This window comes from Macaca fascicularis, chromosome 19 (assembly GCF_037993035.2).
Source record: "Macaca fascicularis isolate 582-1 chromosome 19, T2T-MFA8v1.1".
Classification (NCBI taxonomy): domain Eukaryota; kingdom Metazoa; phylum Chordata; class Mammalia; order Primates; family Cercopithecidae; genus Macaca; species Macaca fascicularis.
The window spans coordinates 4588853-4607685 of NC_088393.1; the positions used below are offsets into that span (position 1 = coordinate 4588853).

At 51.5% G+C, this 18833-nt stretch overlaps 1 protein-coding gene and 1 pseudogene across 2 annotated transcripts in view; both read left to right on the plus strand.

Moving 5' to 3' along the window:
• Positions 1–34: 34 nt before the first annotated feature.
• Positions 35–6429, plus strand: LOC102135272 (uncharacterized; annotated as a pseudogene).
• Positions 6430–10916: 4487 nt separating this feature from the next.
• ATCAY (ATCAY kinesin light chain interacting caytaxin) overlaps positions 10917–18833 on the plus strand; it is a 42802-nt gene continuing 34885 nt past the window's right edge. For both annotated transcript variants that reach the window (XM_045378909.3, XM_074025398.1), the window contains exons 1-2: positions 10917–11240; positions 16010–16127. In XM_045378909.3, the coding sequence (XP_045234844.1) occupies positions 16051–16127 (77 nt within the window). In that variant the 5' untranslated portion in view covers positions 10917–11240; positions 16010–16050. The remainder of the gene's footprint in view (positions 11241–16009; positions 16128–18833) is intronic.

Sequence of the window (18833 nt, forward strand, 5' to 3'; positions counted from 1 at the left end):
TACCCAGAGCCCCGCCCTCCTCTTGACTACCGAAATGTGGAGGTCTCTGCTCAAGCCCCGCCCATTCTAGAAGCCCCGCTTCTTTTTTGGAGCCCCACATTCCCTTTAACCACTCACATATGGAGGTATCTGATCAAGTCCTGCCCATGCTACAAGCCCCGCCTCTTACTCAGAGCCCTGCCTTCCGTTTACTCACTCATAGGTGGTCTCTGCTCAACCCCCACCCATGCCACAAGCCCCGCCTTTTTCTTGGAACTCTGCCTTCCCTTTAACCACTCAGATGTGGATGTCTCTGCTCCAGCCCCATCCATGCCACAAGCTCCGCCTCTTTCTCGAAGCCCCGCCTTCCCTTTAACCACTCAGATGTAGAGGTCTTTGCTCAAGCCCCACCCATGCCACAGGCCCCGCCTCTTACTTGGAGCCCGGCCTTCCCTTTACCCGCTCAATTACGGTCTCTGCACAAACCCTGCCTCTGTTTCCGAGCCCCACCTTCCCTTTAACCACTCAGATGTGGAGGTTTCTTCTCAAGCCCCACCCATGCCACAAGCCCCACCACCACCACAGCCAGCTAGTTTTTTAATTTTTTGCATCTAGCCTCAGAATGATTCTTCAGGAGGCCCCATGGTTTCTGCCTCCTGTGTTCACAACCTGATATAAATAAATGATAGGCCAGGCACAGTGGCTCACATCTGTAATCCCAACATTTTAAGAGGCTGAAGCAGGAGGATCTTGAGTCTTAGGAGTTTGAGACTAGCCTGGACAACATAGCAAGACCTCGTCTTTACAATTTTTTTTTTTTAAATTAGCTGGACGTGATGGTACATGCCTGTGGTCCCAGCTATTCAGGAGGCTAAGGTAGGAGGATCACTTGAGCCTGGGCGGTCAAGGCTGCAGTAAGCTGTGATTGTACCACTGCACTCCAGAGTGAGACCTTGTCTCTAAAAAGAGAAAAGAAAGGGCTGGGCGTGGTGGCTCACGCCTGTAATCCCAGCACTTTGGGAAGCCAAGGTGGGCAGATCACCTGAGGTCAGGAATTCAAGACCAGCCTGGCCAACGTGGCAAAACACTGTGCCTACTAAAAATACAAAAAAAAAAAAAAAAATTAGCCAGGCCTGGTGGTGCACACCTGTAATCCCAGCTACTTGGGAGGCCAAGGCAGGAGAATCACCTGAACCTGGGAATCAGGATGCAGTGAGCCGAGATCACACCACTGTTCTCCAGCCTGGGCAACAGAGTAATACACTGACTCAAAAAAAAAAAAAAAAAGAAAAGAAAAAAGGAAAAGAGAGGAGAGGAGAGGGGAAGGGAGGGAGAGGAGAGGGAAAGGAGAGGAGGAGAGGAAAGGGAAGGGGAGGGGAGGGGCAGGGAGGGAGGGAAAGGTAGGAAGGCAGGGAGGGAGGGGAAAGAAAAGAAAAAAGAAAAAAGAGAGAGAAATAATTGAATGAATAAATAAATAAATGGAGGCAAACAGACAAATGTCTTATGTAGAAGAATTCCTAATTTGTGTAGCTACACTGCCCTTAAGGAGATAAAGAGTAACTCTACACCTCTTGAGTGTGGGCTGTGCATAGTGACTTCCTTCCCAAGAGTGCAGCGTGGAAGGAGGGGGAGGGAGAGTCACTTGACAATATTGAAACCTGACAAGCAGCAGAGCGTTTGGCGGTCCCACAGATCTGTCTCCTGCTTCAACAGTGTTTGGACGGAACAGATCCGGGAACTCTCTTCCAGCCTCCGACCACCCTCCGATTTCCTCTCTACTTCCAACCTCCAGGACCATCTTCTCAGTCCTCTCCTGCTTCTCGGACCAGCCAACACCGTTTCTGTGGTTAGCTCCTTCTTGCCGACCAACCGTGTGCTCCCAGATTCGTCAGAATTATTCCATCGCCTGGTCAATTTGCACCTGCGGGCCTCCTACACCTCCTCCCTCCGCGCTTCTATTTCCACCACCATGATGTGGCTCCGGAAGGCGGGGGCCACTTCTTCCATGAACTGGCCAAGGAGAAGCGCAAGGGCATTGAGCGCCTCCTGAAGATGCAAAACCAGCGTGGTGGCCCTGCTCTCTTCCAGGACTTCCAGAAGCCAGGTCAAGATGAGTGGGGTAAAACCCTGGAAGCCATGGAAGCCGCCATGGCCCCGGGAACGGCATGGCGACCAGGGTCTTTTGGATCTTCATGCCCTGGGTTCTGCCCCCACAGACCCTCATCTCTGTGACGTCCTGGAGAGTCACTTCCTAGATGAGGAAGTGGGCGGCACGCGGTGGCTCACACCTGTAATCCCCGCACTTTGGGAGGCCGAGGCGGGCGGATCACCCTAGGTCAGGAGTTTGAGACCAGCCTGGCCAACATGGCAAAACCCCAACTCTACTAAAAACACAAACATTAGCCGGGCGTGGTGGCGCACGCCTGTAATCCCGGCTATTCAGGAGGCTGAGGCATGAGAATCGCTTGAACCCTAGAGGCCGGGGTTGCAGTGAGCCGAGATCACGCTACTGCACTCCAGCCTGGGAAATAGAGTGGGGGGTCTTTGAACGTTAGACTCCAAAAAGCATCATAAAAAAAAGAAGAAGAAGAAGGTGGGTGACCCCCTGACCAGCCTCTGCAGGCTGGCCGGCCCGGAGGCTGGGCTTCGTATCTCTTCGAAAGGCTCACTCTCTTTTTTTTTTTTTTTTTTTTTTTTTGGAGACGGAGTCTTGCTCTGTCGCCCAGGCTGGGGTGCAGTGGCCGGATCTCAGCTCACTGCAAGCTCCGCCTCCCGGATTTACACCATTCTCCTACCTCAGCCTCCCGAGTAGCTGGGACTACAGGTGCCCGCCAACCCGCCCGGCTAGTTTTTTTGCATTTTTTAGTAGAGACGGGGTTTCACTGTGTTAGCCAGGATGGTCTTGATCTCCTGACCTTGTGATCCGCCCGTCTCGGCCTCCCAAAGTGCTGGGATTACAGGCTTGAGCCACCGCGCCCGGCCAAGGCTCACTCTCAAACACAACTAGGAACCTACTGAGCCCAGCAACTTCTGAAGGGCCCCTCATAAAGTAACAGGGCTTCTGCCTAAGCCTTTCCCTCCAGCCACTAGGCAGTTTTTTTGTTTATTTGTTTGTTTGTTTTGTTTTGTTTTGAGATGGAATCTTGCTCTGTCGCCCAGGCTGGAGTGCAATAGCACAATCTCAGCTCACTGCAACTTCCGCCTCCCAGGCTTTGGTGATCCTCTGACCTCAGCCTCCGGAGTAGCTGGGTTTATAGGCACACGCCAGCACACCCAGCTAATTTTTGCATTTTTAGTAGAGACGGGGTTTCACCATGTTGGCCAGGCTGGTGTCAAACTCCTGAGCTCAGGTGATCCACCTGCCTCTGTCTCCCAAAGTGCTGAGATTATAGGCGTGAGCCACCACGCCCGGCCCAGTCTATGGTATTTTGTTGTAGCACCCTGAACAGACTAAGATGCCCACTTTGAACACTAGACTCCAAAAAGCATCATAGAAGTCATGGGCTTCTGTTAGATGGGTGTGGTGGCAGGTGCCTCAGGAAGTTGAGGTGGGAGGATCACTTGAGCCCAGGAGGCAGAAGTTGCAGTGAGCCAAGATCACACCACTGCACTCCAGCCTGGGTGACAGAGCCAGACCCCCTGTCTCCAAAAACAAAAACAAAAACAAAAAACAAAACAAAAAAAAGGGATCGGGCGCATGCCTGTAATCCCAGCACTTTGGGAGGCAGGCGGATCACCTGAGGTCACGAGTTCAAGACCAGCCTGGTCAGCATGGTGAAATCCTGTCTCTATTAAAAAATACAAAAATTAGCCAGGCGAGGTGGTGGGTGACTGTAGTTCCAGCTACTCAGGAGGCCAAGGCAGGAGAATTGCTTGAACCTGGGAGGCAGATGTTGCAGTGAGCTGAGATCGTGCCATTGCACTCCAGCCCAGGTGAGAGAGTGAGACTCGGTCTCAAAACAAAACAAAACAAACAAAAAGGAAGTCTTGGGTCTTGGGCATCTATGAACTTTTGCTTTGCTGAAGTCTTTCAAATCAGTTGGCTTTTTGACAATGGAGTATTACGAGAGCATTAAAGTAAGAAGTGCATTCAGCAGGTACAGGACTACTAATTCTTGGACAGGCTCCATGGAGAGCCCAGGGTGCTGCAGGAAGCCACATTTGATGATTTAGCGGATGGCACTCTTCCATCTGTATCTCCATGACCATGTGTGGCCACCAGGAATGGTCTGGTGGGTCTGGCCAATGCAGCTCCCCCTGCCATGCCCTGGCTAAAGTCCAACAAGGTAATTAATTGCACATGGCCTCTCTCCAAGTCCCTGCCATTCTAATTAGGTAACGAAGGCTGCATCTCTTTACAAAGGATCTGTTGTAGTGTTTTCTCAGGCTTGCATTTTTTCTCTTATGTACTACAAGGATTGTGCCAAATGCTTTCCATGCAAAATGTAATCTAGTTCCCATAATAGCCTTCAGAAGGCACTGGCTCATGCCTGTAATCCCAGCACTTTGGGAGACCGAGGTCGGGAGTTCGAGACCAGCCTGGCTAACATGGTGAAACCCCATCTCTACTAAAAATACAAAAAAATTAGCTGGGCATGGTGGTAGGTGCCTATAATCCCAGCTGCTCAGGAGGCTGAGGCAGGAGAACCGCTTCAATCCAGAGGGCGGAGGTTGCAGTGAGCTGAGATCAAGCCACTGCTCTCCAACCTGGGTGAAAGTGTGAAACTCTGTCTCAAAAAATAAAACAAAACAAAAGAAACAAAAAAACAGCTTTCAGAAGTAGACACGGGCCAGGCATAGTGGCTCAAAGCAGTAACCCCAGCTACTTCGGAGGCCAAGGCAGGAGGATCGCTTGAGCCCAGGAGTTTGAGACCAGTCTGGGCAACACAGGGAGACCCCATCTCTACAAAAAATACAAAAGTTAGCCAGGTGTGGTGGCATGTGCCTGTAGTCCCAGCCACTTAGGAGTTTTTTTTGAGATGGAGTCTCACTCTGTCGCCCAGACTGGAGTGCAGTGGCGCGATCTCAGCTCACTGTAGCCTCCACCTCCCAGGCGCAAGCGATTCTCCTGCCTCAGCTTCCCAAGTAGCTGGGACCACAGGCGCGTGCCAGCATACCCAGCTAATTTTTGTATTTTTAGTAGAGATGGGGTTTCACCATGTTGACCAGGCTGGTCTCGAACTTCTGACCTCTGACCACCCACTTTGGCCTCCCAAAGTGCTGAGATTATAGGCGTGAGCCACCCCGCCCGGCCTGTATCAGGCATTCTTTTAGGGCAGAATTTTTCCTGCTCAGTACTGTGGACATTGGGACCAGATTGTTCTGTGGATTGGGGCCTTCCTGGGCACTGCAGGGTGCTGAGCAGCGTCCCTGGCCTCCACCCATTCCATAACAGCAGTATCCCCCAGTCGCAACAATCACAAATGTCCCCAGAAATCGCCCGGTGTCTGCTGGGGGCAGAATCAACCCCCCCGCTCCCGCCAGGTGAGAGCCACAGGTCTAGAGGTTAAAGATACAAAATTGTGGATCTCTCATCTCACATGAAGCTTACATTACAGGTGACAAAGGGACAGATAAACAAAAACATATGCAAAGCAACACATGGTGCCAAGTACTATATATGTTTGCTATAATTTTATTGAAGATTTTTTTATGGCTAGGCACTGTGGCTCACACCTGCAATCACAGAACTTTGGGAGGCCAAGATAGGAGGCTTATTTGGGCCTGGGAGTTTAAGAGTAGCATAAGCAACATAGGGAGAATCCATCTCGAAACAAAGAAGGAAGGAAGGAAGGAAGGAAGGAAGGAAGGAAGGAAGGAAGGAAGGAAGGAAGGAAGGAAGAAAGGAAGGAAGGAAGGAAGGAAGGCCGGCTCTTCCCGCCATCTTGGCTCCTGTGGAGACCTGTTGGGAACGGGACTTCCAAAAGGAACTATATCTGGAAGGCTGTGGTCCAAGGCCATTTTTGCCAGCTATAAGCGGGGTCTCCAAAACCAAAGGGACACACAGCTCTTCTTAAAATTGAAGGTGTTTATGCCCGAGATGAAACAGAATTCTATTTGGGCAAGAGATGCGCTTATGTATACAAAGCAAAGAACAACACAGTGATTCCTGGTGGCAAACCAAATAAAACCAGAGTCATCTGGGGAAAGGTAACTCGGGCCCATGGAAACAGTGGTATGGTTCGTGCCAAATTCCGAAGCAATCTTCCTGCTAAGGCCATTGGACACAGAGTCCGAGTGATGCTGTACCCCTCAAGGATTTAAACTAATGAAAAATCAATAAATAAACGTGGATTTGTGCTCTTGTAAAAAAAAGGAAGGAAGGAAGAAAGAAAGAAAGAAAAGAAAAGAAAAGAAAGAAAGGAAAGAGAGAGAGAAAGAAAGAAAAAGAAAGAAAGAAAAAAGAAAAGAAAAAAGAAAAGAAAAGAAAGAAAAGAAAAGAAAAGAAAATTAGCTAGGTATGGTGGTGTGCGCCTGTGGTCCCAGCTACATGGGAGGCTGAGGTGGGAGGATCACTTAAACCCCAGAGGCTGAGGCTCCAGTGAGTTGGGATTGTGCCGCTGCACTCCAGCCTGGGCAATAAAGCAAGACCTTGTCTCAAACAAACAAACAAACAAACAAAAACGAAAACTAAGGCCAGCTTCAGTGGCTCATGCCTGTAATCACAGCATTTTGGGAGGCCAAGGTGGGAGGATTGCTTGAGGCCAAGAGTTTTGAGACAAGCCTAGGCAACATCGTGAGACTCTATCTTAAAAACAAAGTAAAAAACAAGTCTGGAAACGTCACAAATTCCACCCATAAGATGGGCTGGTTGAAGAAACTGTAGAATTTAGTATATGCAGCTGTAAAACAGAATCAAGATTAGCTTTAGATGCTGGTTGAAGTGATCTCCAGGATGTATTAATAACTAGGTAAAGAAAAGTGTGTAGTGTGTGAGTGTGTGCAGGTGGGTGGCTGTGGGGGTATATGTGGGCGTTGTTATAAAAGTATTATATATATAATATATATATAGTTATGTTAAAAGAATGAAAAGAAAGAGCCAAGACTGCAGATTTTATGTGTGTGTGTGTGTGTGTGTGTGTGTGTGTATATGTTTGTGGGGTTTTTTGTTTTTTGTTTTTTTTAGATTGAGACAGAGTCTTGCTCTGTCACCCAGACTGGATTGCAGTGGCGCGATCTCGGCTCACTGCAACCTCTGCCTCCCGGGTTCAAGTGATTCTCCTGCCTCAGCCTACCGAGTAGCTGGGATTATAGGGACCACCACCCCGCCTAGCTAATTTTTGTATTTTTAGTAGAAACGGGCTTTCGCCGTGTTGGCCAGGCTGGTCTCAAACTGCTGGCCTCAAGTGATCCACCCGCCTCAGCTTCCCAAAGTGCTGGGATTACAGGTGTGAGTCACTGCACCCAGCCCACAAGAACATTTTCTACATGCTCACCTTCAGAAAAGTTTCGAGATCCTACAAAATCTAGCCCTTTGTGCCTTTCCAAACTAATTCCTCAGGGGTGGCCAGCACAATAATGGCTCCTAAAGATATCCACACCCACTGGGTGTGGTACGTATGCCTGGGCAAAATAGCAAGACCCATCTCTACAAAAATTTTAAAAATTAACCAGGCGTGATGGCATATACCTGTAGTCCCAACTACCAGGGAGGCTGAGGTAGGAGGATCGCTTGAGCCCAGGAGGTTGAGGCTGCAGTAAGCCATGATCACACTCCTGTACTCCAGCCTGGGCTACAGAGCAAGACCCTGTCTCAAAAAAATTAAACTAAATTAAAAATTTTCCATTTTTAAATTAAATGAAAACAGACAGGGTCAGGTGCAGTGGCTCACACCTGTAATCCTAGCACTTTGGGAGACCAAGGTAGGCATATCACCTGAGGTCAGGAGTTCGAGACCAGGCTGGCCAATATGGTGAAACCCCATTTCTACTAAAAATACAAAAATTAGCCTGGCGTAGTGGTGGGTGCCTGTAATCCCAGCTACTCGGGAGACTGAGGCGGAAGAATCGCTTGAACCCGGGAGGCGAAGGTTGCAGTGAGCCGAGATTGCACCACTGTACTCCAGCCCGGGTGATAGAGCGAGACTGTGTCTCAAAGGAAAAAAAAAAGAAAAAGAAAAACAGACGGGGAACCGAGCTCAGGTCACACGCTGTGGCTTCTTGGTGTTGGCTCTAGCACCACGGACAGCTCCCGGGGCCTTGGTGGACTGGGGAGGAGCTGTGGCTCTTTAAATGCCAGTCTGGGCAGGCCTGTCTGTCCAGAATACGCCGTCCTCCCTCTTTTTTATTCATCTAACTCCACTCACTCCTCAGGGGTCTCACTCATACAGTCACCATCCCTGTGCCCCACCAGGAAACCTCCCCAAGGGTCCCCCAACCTGCACCACTCCAAAGATGTCTCTAGATGGGCCCAGACTCTTGTCCACCTGTTTCTCTCAACTGAATGGGAATTCTTTTGTTTTGTTTTGTTTTGTTTTTTGAGATAGAGTCTCACTCTGTCACCCCACCTGGAGTGCTGTGGCTTGATCTGGGCTCACTGCAACCTCCACCTATCGGGTTCAAGCGATTCTCCTGCCTCAGTCTCTCAAGTAGCTGGAATTACAGGTGCCCACCACCACGTCCGACCAAGTTTTGTATTTTTAGTAGAGACGGGGTTTCAGCATGTTGTCCAGGCTGGTCTCAAACTCCCAATGTCAAGTTATCCTTGGCCTCCCAAAATGCTGGGATTACAGGTGTGAGTGGCCTCCCAAAGTGCTGGGATTACCTGCCTGGCCTCAACTGAATGGGCATTCTAAGAGAATTCCCAATCCTGCACACAAAAACAGCATGAATTAACTGTCTTAGGGAAGCTGCGCCTTTGCCGGCCGTGAGCTGAGAAGAAGCAGATACCTCAGAGGGAGGGCGCACAGGCGGGTGATGACAAGAGGGGCCACAGCCGCAGCCCCGCGCAGGGGAGCCCATCACTAACTCCGCACCCCACCCATGCACAAAAGAGGTGGCAGGCACTTGCAACCTTCCTCAGAGGCAGAATCCACCCCTAGCAGCATCCTCTTCCACCGATGCTCTGGAGGCCTGGGGAGCCTGAGAGATGCCCGCTGCACCCGGGCAGGGCTTGCTTTGTTTGCCAGCAAGGAGAGGACCATGAGTAATGGGAATTACTCACATCTTGTGCCCAGTGCCCAGCACAGGGACTAACCGAATCCACCCCTCAGTTAACACAAGTGTCTCTTACAAGACCTCTGCTTTCTCCAGCCAGGAGATGTGAAGCCCAGCTGTGTGCCGAAGTCTCTGGGGTCTCTGTTTCCCCATCTGGGCTTTCTGCCTCTGCTGTGGGCAGGTTGCCTTCATGCCTTGGAGGGGTGCAGACCCCCATGCAGTGGGTGAGGCTGACAGCCTAGGTGGGGTGTCATTGAATGTCATGGAGGGAGCCAGCCTTCATGCACTCTGCCTGCGTTTCCTGAACAGCTTTGCACCAGGAGTTGCTACTTTGTGCGGAGAATGTGCGATGAATAAGACCAACTGAGCCTCTGCTCTTCGAAAATGTATATTCTGGCCGGGCGCGGTGGCTCACGCCTGTAATCCCAACCGTTTGGGAGGCCGAGGTGGGCAGATCACCTGAGGTCAGGAGTTCAAGACCAGCCTGGCAAACATGGTGAAACCCCGTCTCTGCTAAAAATACAAAAATTAGCCAGGCGTGGTGGTGTGCACCTGTAATCCCAGCTACTTTGGAGGCTGAGGCAGGAGAATCACTTGAACCTGGGAGTCGGAGGTTGCAGTGAGCCAAGGTCGCACCACTGTACTCCAGCCTGGGCAATAGAGCGAAACAAACACATAAACAGCTTTTCTTGTGCCCCAGCACTATGTTTAATGCTGTCTATGCATTATCTCATAACGTGAAAAAGCCATAGCGGCTCCATTTCACAGATGAGGAAAACTGAGACCCGCAGGTAAGATCATTCACATCCCCTGGTCCACCAGCTGGAGAGTGGCTGGGCTAGAGTTTAAACTCACTTCCAGTCTGACTGCAGGGCCTGCACGCTCCACCCTACCATCTTCACTGTGTCCTTGAATTCCTCCAGGGTGAGGTCACACCGGTGCACAACTGCAGGGGGCGCCGTTCCCACAGCAGCCTTGCAGAGCGAGTGTGCCTGATAAACTTCTGCCTCCCCTGCACCCAGCCCTGTTTAGGGCATGAGGCTCCATCCACTGTAAATGACCATCTAATAGACCCACAACATGGTGACCTGGGCACAGTCATTTCTTTCTTTCTTTTTTTTTTTTTTGAGACAGAGTCTCCCTCTGCCTCCCAGGCTGGAGTGCAGTGGCACCATCTCGGCTCACTGCAACCTCCGCCTCCCGGGTTCAAGCGATTCTCCTGCCTCAGCCTCCCGAGTAGCTGGAATTACAGGCGTCCGCCACCACGCCCGGCTAATTTTTATCTTTTTAGTAGAGACGGGGCTTCATCACGTTGGCCAGTCTGGTATCGAACTCCTGTCCTCAGGTGATCCTCCCTCCTCGGCCTCCCAAAGTGCTGGGATTACAGACGTGAGCCATGGCACCCGGCCTGGGGACAGTCATTTCTTTGCCTGCACAGACTTTTTGGGGGGATGCCACCCCTCACCCCTGCTCCCTTTGCAAGGAGAAGTGCCAAGAGGACCTTCCTCAGCCCTCCCCACCCCCGTTCTCTAAGGAATGAGGCCATCTCGCCATTTATTTATTTATTTGTCCGTTGTTTTGTTTTTAAATCTGTGATGCGCCATCAGAAAATGATTTCTGCCTCTGCCCCTGGCGTGGCTTTAGGAGATGCTTGTCTGTCAGCCAATGGAGAGGACCGGATTCTGGCAGGGGGCTGTGCCTTTCGGTCAGGCCGCCACCCCCCACCCCCTCCTCCCTGCACACAAAAGCAGCATAAATTAACTGTCTTCGGGAAGCCGAGCCTCTGCCAGCCGTGAGCTGGGAAGAAGCAGCTACCTCCGAGGCAGGGCGCGCAGGCGGGTGGCGATGAGAGCGGGCGCAGCCGCAGCCCCGCGAGGGGGAGCCCACCGCTAACCCTGCACCCCACCCACCCCTGCACAAAAGAGCTGGCGGGCGCTGGCCACGTCGCCCTGGGTGACCTTCCTCGGATGCAGAAGCCGCCCCTGCGAGCATCCTCTTCCTCCCAGGCTCTGAAGGCCTGGGGAGCGTGAGCGATGCCCAGCTGCACCCGGGCAGGGCTCGCCTTTGTTTGCCAGTAAGGAGGAGAGGCTGTCTCAGCTGCAGAGGTGAGTGCGCGCATCTCCCCTTCGCCCAGGATAAACCGTCTCCCTGGAAGGTTTATCCGGCAGCCTTTTGCCGCCTCTAAATCCCTTTCCAGCAGATGGGGCGGGTGGGAGCAGAGAGCCACGGTCTTGTGACTCCGTGAAGGCCCTCACATCCGTGTTCCCGGTAGCAGGGGAAACCGTTCCCCGAGCTGCGCCCGGCAACACAGTTTACCTTCCGCGCGCACCGTTCCCCTGGAAGGCAGATAAGTGCACCATTTTCAGGACACGCTGAGAGCTTGGGCGGATGAAAACCTCGGCTTCTCTCTGGGACGCTGAAATAGACCCATCCTAGCCCTGTGTATTTCCTATTTATAACGCTGGGAAGGCCACCAGCTGCCGATTTGGGGGAAAAAAAAAAATTAAGTATGTCGATAAAGGCTTGCCTGTGAGGTGGGGAGGAAGGGGGTGGCTTATGGTTTAAGACCCAGATGCCTCCTCCTTATCGGAACTCGTTTGTGATTTGCTAATAATCAGACCTCAGGGCTCAAATGAGCGCTTCACTCTGGTTCCTTGATGTCACTGTCTTCTTTTGGCCGTCCCCAAATGCGAAGCCAGGATCTGAGTGCAGGAGCGTCCGGGGCCCACTGAGGACCCACCACACCCCATCCTTAGAAGACTGTGGAGTCAACGCCTGTGGCTGCAGCTGGCAGGGGGTGGGGGTCGGGGGCGGGGCTGGGGGAAGTGTTCCTGGGGGCTGAGGTCACACCCAGCTCTGTATAAGGAAGGCAGAGGCGAAGACCCGCTTCCTCCGGAAAGCAAACGCGTTTCTACTGCCGACGAGAACTTACCGTCGCGGGAAGGGCCTGGCTGGCAGCTGCCACCCCCGCCCCTCACCCCATAGCATCCAGGAGGGATTTTTTTTTTTTTTTCCATGCTGCGTGTTACTGTCCCTCCTCCAAGAATGAATGACGACATTGAGGACAGAGAATCGAGTGAGAAATGCTCACCCTGTACGGGGGAGGGTCTAGTTTTAGCCGTCCCCTCCCCCACTTCCTCATCTGACTGAGGCTGCCTCTGGGTCCTTCCTTGGTAATCCACCGTCCCCGATGTAAAGCCGATATCTAAGGCTGGGGGGCTGCAGGTAACCTACTCCGCAGAGAGGCAGTCAGGACGCCATGCGAGTTGGGGGCCTTAGATGCTTTATGTATTTGTTTTTTTGAGACAGGGTCTTGCTATCTTGCCCCGGCTGGTCTTGACCTCCTGTGCGCAAGCGATCCTCCCGAAGTGCTGGGATTACACGTGTGAGCCACTGCCCCCAGCCAGATGCTTTATTTATTTATTTATTTTTTTGAAATAGGGTCTCTGTTGCTCAGGCTGGAATGCAGCAACACGATCAAAGCTCACTGCAGCCTCGACCTCCTGGGCTCAAGCAGTCCTCTCACCTCAACCTCCTGAATAGCTAGGACCTCAGGCACCAGGCACCCAGCACCATGTTTGGTTTTTGTATTATTATTATTTTTTTTAGAGATGGAGTCTTGCTATGTTGCCCAGGCTGGTCTTGACCATCTGGGCTGAAGCGATCCTCCTATCTTAGCCTCCTAAAGTGCTGGGGATTACAGGTGTGAGCCACTGCACCAGCCAGATGCCTTATTTTATTTTATTGTTTGAAATAGAACCTTGCTCTGTTGCTCAGGCTGGAATGCAGCAGCACGATCAAAGCTCACTGCAGCCTTGACCTCCTGGGCTCAAGCAGTCCTCTCACCTCAGCCTCCTGAATAGCTAGGAGCTCAGGCACCAGGCACCCAGCACCATGTTTGGTTAATTTTTGTATTTTTTTTTTTTTAGAGATGGGGTCTTGCTATGTTGCCCAGACTGGTCTTGACCTTCTGGGCTCAAGCAATCCCCCTATCTCAGCCTCCCAAAGTGCTGGAGATTACAGGTGTGAGCCACTGCACCCGCCAGATGCCTTATATTTTATTTTATTATTTTATTTTTTGAAATAGAACTTCACTCTGTTGCTCAGGCTGGAATGCAGTGGCATGATCATACCTCACTGCAGCCTCGACCTCCTGGGCTCCAGCAATCCTCCCACCTCAGCCTCCTGAATAGCTGGGACCTCAGGCACCCACCATCATGCTTGGTTAGTTTTTGTAAATTTTTTGAGAGATGGGGTCTTGCTATGTTGCCCAGGCTGGTCTTGAACCCCTGATCTCAAGCGATCTGCCCAAAGTGCTGAGATTCCAGGCATGCACCACTGCACCCAGCCCCCAGATTATTTAAAAAGTGGATCTAGCGGCCAGGCGCAATGGCTCACGCCTGTAATCCCAGCACTTTGGGAGGCAGGCGGATCACTAGGTCAGGAGTTCGAGACCTGCCTGGCCAATATAGTGAAATCCCGCCTCTACTAAAAATACAAAAATTAACTGGGCATGGTGGCACGCACCTGTAGTCCCAGCTACTCAGGAGGCGGAGGTTGCAGTGAGCCGAGATCGCACCACTGCACTCCAGCCTGGGTGACAGAGCGACTCCGTCTCAAAAAAAAAAAAAAAGAAAGTGTATCTTGCTACTCAGGAACTGTTGAGAGGACACACGGAGGTAATGGAGTGTACCATGCTCTGTAATGACTGCCGGACACGGACCTGAAATCCTTTTGCAAACACGGGAATGCACACAGAAATGACTATTGCCTTTAAGACGAGATTTCTCCACCTTGGATCTATGGATATTTGGGGCCCAGTCATTCTTGGTCATGGGAGGCCATCCTGGGCACTGTAGGGTACTGAGCAGCACCCCTGGCGTGCCCCAGGGGGCACTCCTTTCCCTCAGTTGTGAGAAAAGTGCCTCTAGATGATGCCAAGTGTCCCCTTGCAGGAGGGGTGGCAGAAATGCCCACAGGTGCAAAGCACTGGTTTCAAAGCACAAAACAGATGGGGTTGGTTGAGTCATAAAATGCCGGTATGTTATATCCAAAAGGTATCATAGAGGTCATCTCTAATTCAACTCTTGTTCACAGAAGGGGAAACTGAGACCCAGAGAGGGAGATGGTCTGAGAGTCCATCATGCCCCAGAGCAGACCAGAACTCAGTCTCACCTGGCAGCTCTGATCCTGGCCCCCACCTAGACTGCTTCCCCCTGCCCACTGAGCTCCTTAGAACAAGAAAAACAAAGCTGGTGTGGGGGGTGGGGTGGTGCAGTGGCTCACGCCTGTAATCCCAGTGCTTTGGGAGGCTGAGGTAGGAGGATCACCTGAGCCCATAAGTTCAAGACCAGCCTGGGTGACATAGCAAGATCAGAAAAATTAGCCAGACATGGTGGCACATGCCCATGGTCTCAGCTACTTGGGAGGCTAAGGCAGGACGATCGCTTGATCACAGGAGTTGGAGGCTGTAGTGAACCGGGATCACACCACTGCACTCCAGCCTCGGTGACAGAGCAAGACCCCATCTCTAAATAAATAAATAAATAAAGTGACATTTTGTGGTTAGTAAAGATGAGGGTCTTCTTTCTAACCCCAGTCTCTTTCCACACTGTCTTTGTGAGCCCTGGGATCAGAAGGTCACTTGGACTTGCTTGAGGGAGGACAGAGGGGCAGGACAGGTAGCCTGGTAGAGATGGCAGATAGTGATGGGTTAAGCCTACTGGATTCTCTTTGAACTTGGCATTCCCAGCAGGGCAGCTGAAGTATATCAGCCATTCACACTTTAGTATGAATGATGGTTCGGATTTCTTGCTTTCTAGTTGAGGTCCAAAGTACAAGAGGGAGGATAAGTCTATTTGGGTCATGGCTTACCCTGGAGAAGGTGGATTTCAGAGTTTCCAAGGGAGCAGGACTTGTATCCGAAGGCTCAGCCTCTCGCCCACGTTCAAACTCTGAACCCCACTGTGCATCCTAAGCTTTCTGTGCCTCCGTTTTCTCATCTGTAAAACAGGGGAACCTCATGGGACTGGGTGACGGTTCAATAAGAAGTGTTGGCCGGGCGCAGTGGTTCACCCTTGTAATATCAGCGCTTTGGGAGGCCGAGGCAGGAGGATTGCTTGAGCCCAAGAGTTTGAGACCAGCCTGGGCAACATAGCAAGACCCAATCTCTTAAAAAATATTTTAAAAAATTGCCCAGGCATGGTGGTACACACCTGTGGTCATAGCCACTGGTGGGGGGGCTGAGGCAGGAGGATTGCTTAAGCCGAGGAGTTCAAGGCTGCCATGAGCTATGATTGTGTCCCTGCACTCCAGCCCAGGCAACAGAGCAAGAGCATGTTTAAAAAAAAAAACAAAGAGCCAGGCTCAGTGGCTCACCGCTGTAATTCCAGCACTTTGGGAGGCTGAGACGGGCAGACCACTTGAGCTCAGGAGTTTGAGACCAGCCTGGCCAACATAGTGAAACCCCGTCTCTATTAAAAATACAAAATTTAGCTGGGCATGATGGCTCACACCTGTGATCCCAGCACTTTGGGAGGCGAAGGCAGGAGGATCACCTGAGGACAGGAGTTCGAGACCAGCCTGGACAACATGGCGAAACCCTGTCTCTGCAAAAATACAAGAATTAATCAGGCATGGTAGCAGGTGCCTGTAATCCCAGCTACTTGGGAGGCTGAAGCGGGAGAATCACTTGAGCCCAGAAGGTGGAGGTTGCAATAAGCTGAGATTGCACCATTGCACTCCAGCCTGGGCAACAGAGCAAGACTCTGTCTCAAGAAGAAGGAGAAGGGAGGGAGAGGGGGAGGGGGGAAGAGCTGCATGGGGTAGGGCACTGTCATTAGGATTATTGTCCAGTAAAACCCATTCTTTTCAGGGGTCACCCCTGCTTCAAGCCGGTGCCTCTTTCCGGCTCCTATGGGGACCACAGAAGCCACGCTCCGGATGGAAAACGTGGATGTGAAGGAGGAATGGCAGGACGAAGACCTTCCCAGGTAGGACTTCCACACGCCTGAGTCAGCCGTCGGGGGAGCAGGTGTCTCTCCCAGGTGGGACGCAGGAGCCAGGCCGTCTCTAAGTGGGAACGGCCCGGGGCTGGCCTGGTTCCATCTCCGTGTCCTCATCTCCCGCACACTCTGGGAGGGCTGAGGCCCTGTGTGTGAGTGTTCTCTGTGGTTTCACAGTGGAGTAGTCCAGGCCAGGCACATAATGGGTATTTGCTCATTCATTTAAGATTCATTTCTGTCCTCCCTGCCCCAAGGCTCCAAAGGAGCCCCCACCTCTACACCATTTTAAGAGTTCTTAACATTCTGGCCGGGTGCAGTGGCTCATGCCTGTAATCCCAACACTTTGGGAAGCCGAGGCGGGTGGATCACTTGAGGTCAGGAGTTCGAGACCAGCCCAGCCAACATGGCAAAATCACGCCTCTACTAAAACTACAAAAATTAGCTGGGCATACCGGGAGTGGTGGCTCACGCCTGTAATCCTAGCACTTTGGGAGGCTGAGGTGGGAGGATCACAAGGTCAGGAGATTGAGACCATCCTGGCTAACACGTTGAAACCCCATCTCTACTAAAAATACACAAATTAGCCGGGCCTGGTGGTGGGCGTCTGTAGTCCCAGCTACTCCAGAGGCTGAGGTGGGAGAATGGTATGAACCCGGGAGGCGGAGCTTGCAGTGAGCTGAGATCTTGCCACTGCACTCCAGCCTGGGTGACAGAGTGAGACTCCATCTCTAAAAAAAAGAAAAAAAATTAGCTGGACATGGTGGCAGGCGCCTGTAATTCCAGGTCGAGGCAACATGGTGATTTATTAGCAGCTTTTAGGAGACACCTAACTCCCCTAACATGCTGAATTTTTTTTTTTTTTTTTTTTTTTTTTTTTTTTTTGAGTCTCGCTCTGTCCCACAGGCTGGAGTGCAGTGGCACGATCTTAGATCACTGCAACCTCCGCCTCCTGGGTCCAAGTGATTTTCCTGCCTCATCCCCCCCGGGGAGCTGGGATTATAGGCGCCTGCCACCACGCCTGGCTGATTTTTGTATTTTTAGTGTAAATAAATAGTAGATACCGGGTTTCACCATTGTTGGCCAGGCTGGTCTCGGACTCCCAAAGTGCTGGGATTCCAGGTGAGAGCCACCAAGCCCGGCCCCTATGCTGAACGTTTTGCAGAGATAGCTTGTCTACACTCCGTTTCCCCACCACAAGGAGCCCCACAAGAGCACAGGTCTTTGTTTAGCTCACTGCTGTATCCCAACATAAGGATAGTGCCTGGCATACAGTCGGCGCTTAACAAATATTGGGTGACAGGTGCTGATCACTAATCAGAATAAGAAATCACAGGGGCTGGGTGCGGTGGCTCACGCCTATGATCCCAGCACTTGCAGAGGCTGAGGCTGGGGAAATGCTTGAGCTCAAGAGTTCGAAACCAGCCTGGGCAAGTTAGTGAGACCCCATTTCTACTAAAAAAAAAAAAATAGCTGGGCATGGTGGTGTGCACCTGCAGTCTCAGCTACTTGGAAGGCTGAGGCAGGAGGATCACTTGAGCCCAGAAGGTGGAGGTTGCAGTGAGCCATGATTGCACCACTGCACTCCAGTTTGGGTGACAGAGCAAGACCCTGTCTCTATTTATTTATTATTTATTTGTTATTTTTTTTTGAGATGGAGTCTTGCTCTGTTGCCCAGGCTAGAGAGCAGTGGCGCGATCTCTGCTTGCTGCAAGCTCTGCCTCCCGGGTTCACGCCCTTCTCCTGCCTCAGCCTCCCAAGTAGCTGGGACTACAGGCACCCGCCACCACGCCCGACTAATTTTTTTGTATTTTTAGTATTTATTTCACAGTGTTAGCCAGAATGGTCTCGATCTCCTGACCTCGTGATCCACCCACCTCAGCCTCCCAAAGTGCTGGGATTACAGACGTGAGCCACCACGTCCAGCCGCCTATTTCTATCTAAAAAGAAAGAAAGAAAAAAAAAAAAAAGGCCAGTCGCAGTGACTCAGGCCTGTAATCCTAGCACTTTGGAAGGCCGAGGTGGGCGGATCACAAGGTCAGGAGTTTGAGACCAGCCTGGCCAACATAGTGAAACCCTGTCTCTACTAAAAATAAAAAAATAATAAAAAATTAGCTGGGCATGATGGCAGGCGCCTGTAATCCCAGCTACTCAGGAGGCTGAGGCAGGAGAATCACTTGAACCCGGGAGGAGGAGGTTGCAGTGAGCCGAGATGTACCACTGCATTCCAGCCCAGGTGACAGTGCGAGACTCTGTCTCAAAAAAAAAACTACGTGGAAAGGAAGCTGTGCGAATTTGCTGTTGAGATGTGTGACTCCGATTTGCTGGCTAGAGATAGCCGCTCATCCCCCTTCCCTTTCAGAGCCAGGAATTCATCCATCCGCCAGACACAATGCCTGCGGGTCAGTTATAGAAACTACTGGGTGAGGTTCAGTCAAAAAAACCAGGTGTGTTCCGCCTGAAAAAGAGAATTTGAAAAGAATCTCCAGGCCGCCCACAGTGGCTCACGTCTGCAGTCCCAGCAGTTTGGGAGGCCGAGGCGGGCAAATCACTTGAGGTCAGGAGTTTGCGGCCAGCCTGGACAATATGGCGAAACCCCATCTCTACTAAAAATACAAAAATTAGTTGGGCGTGGTGGCAGGCACCTGTAATCCCAGCTACTCAGGAGGCTGAGGCAGAAGAACTGCTCGAACTCGG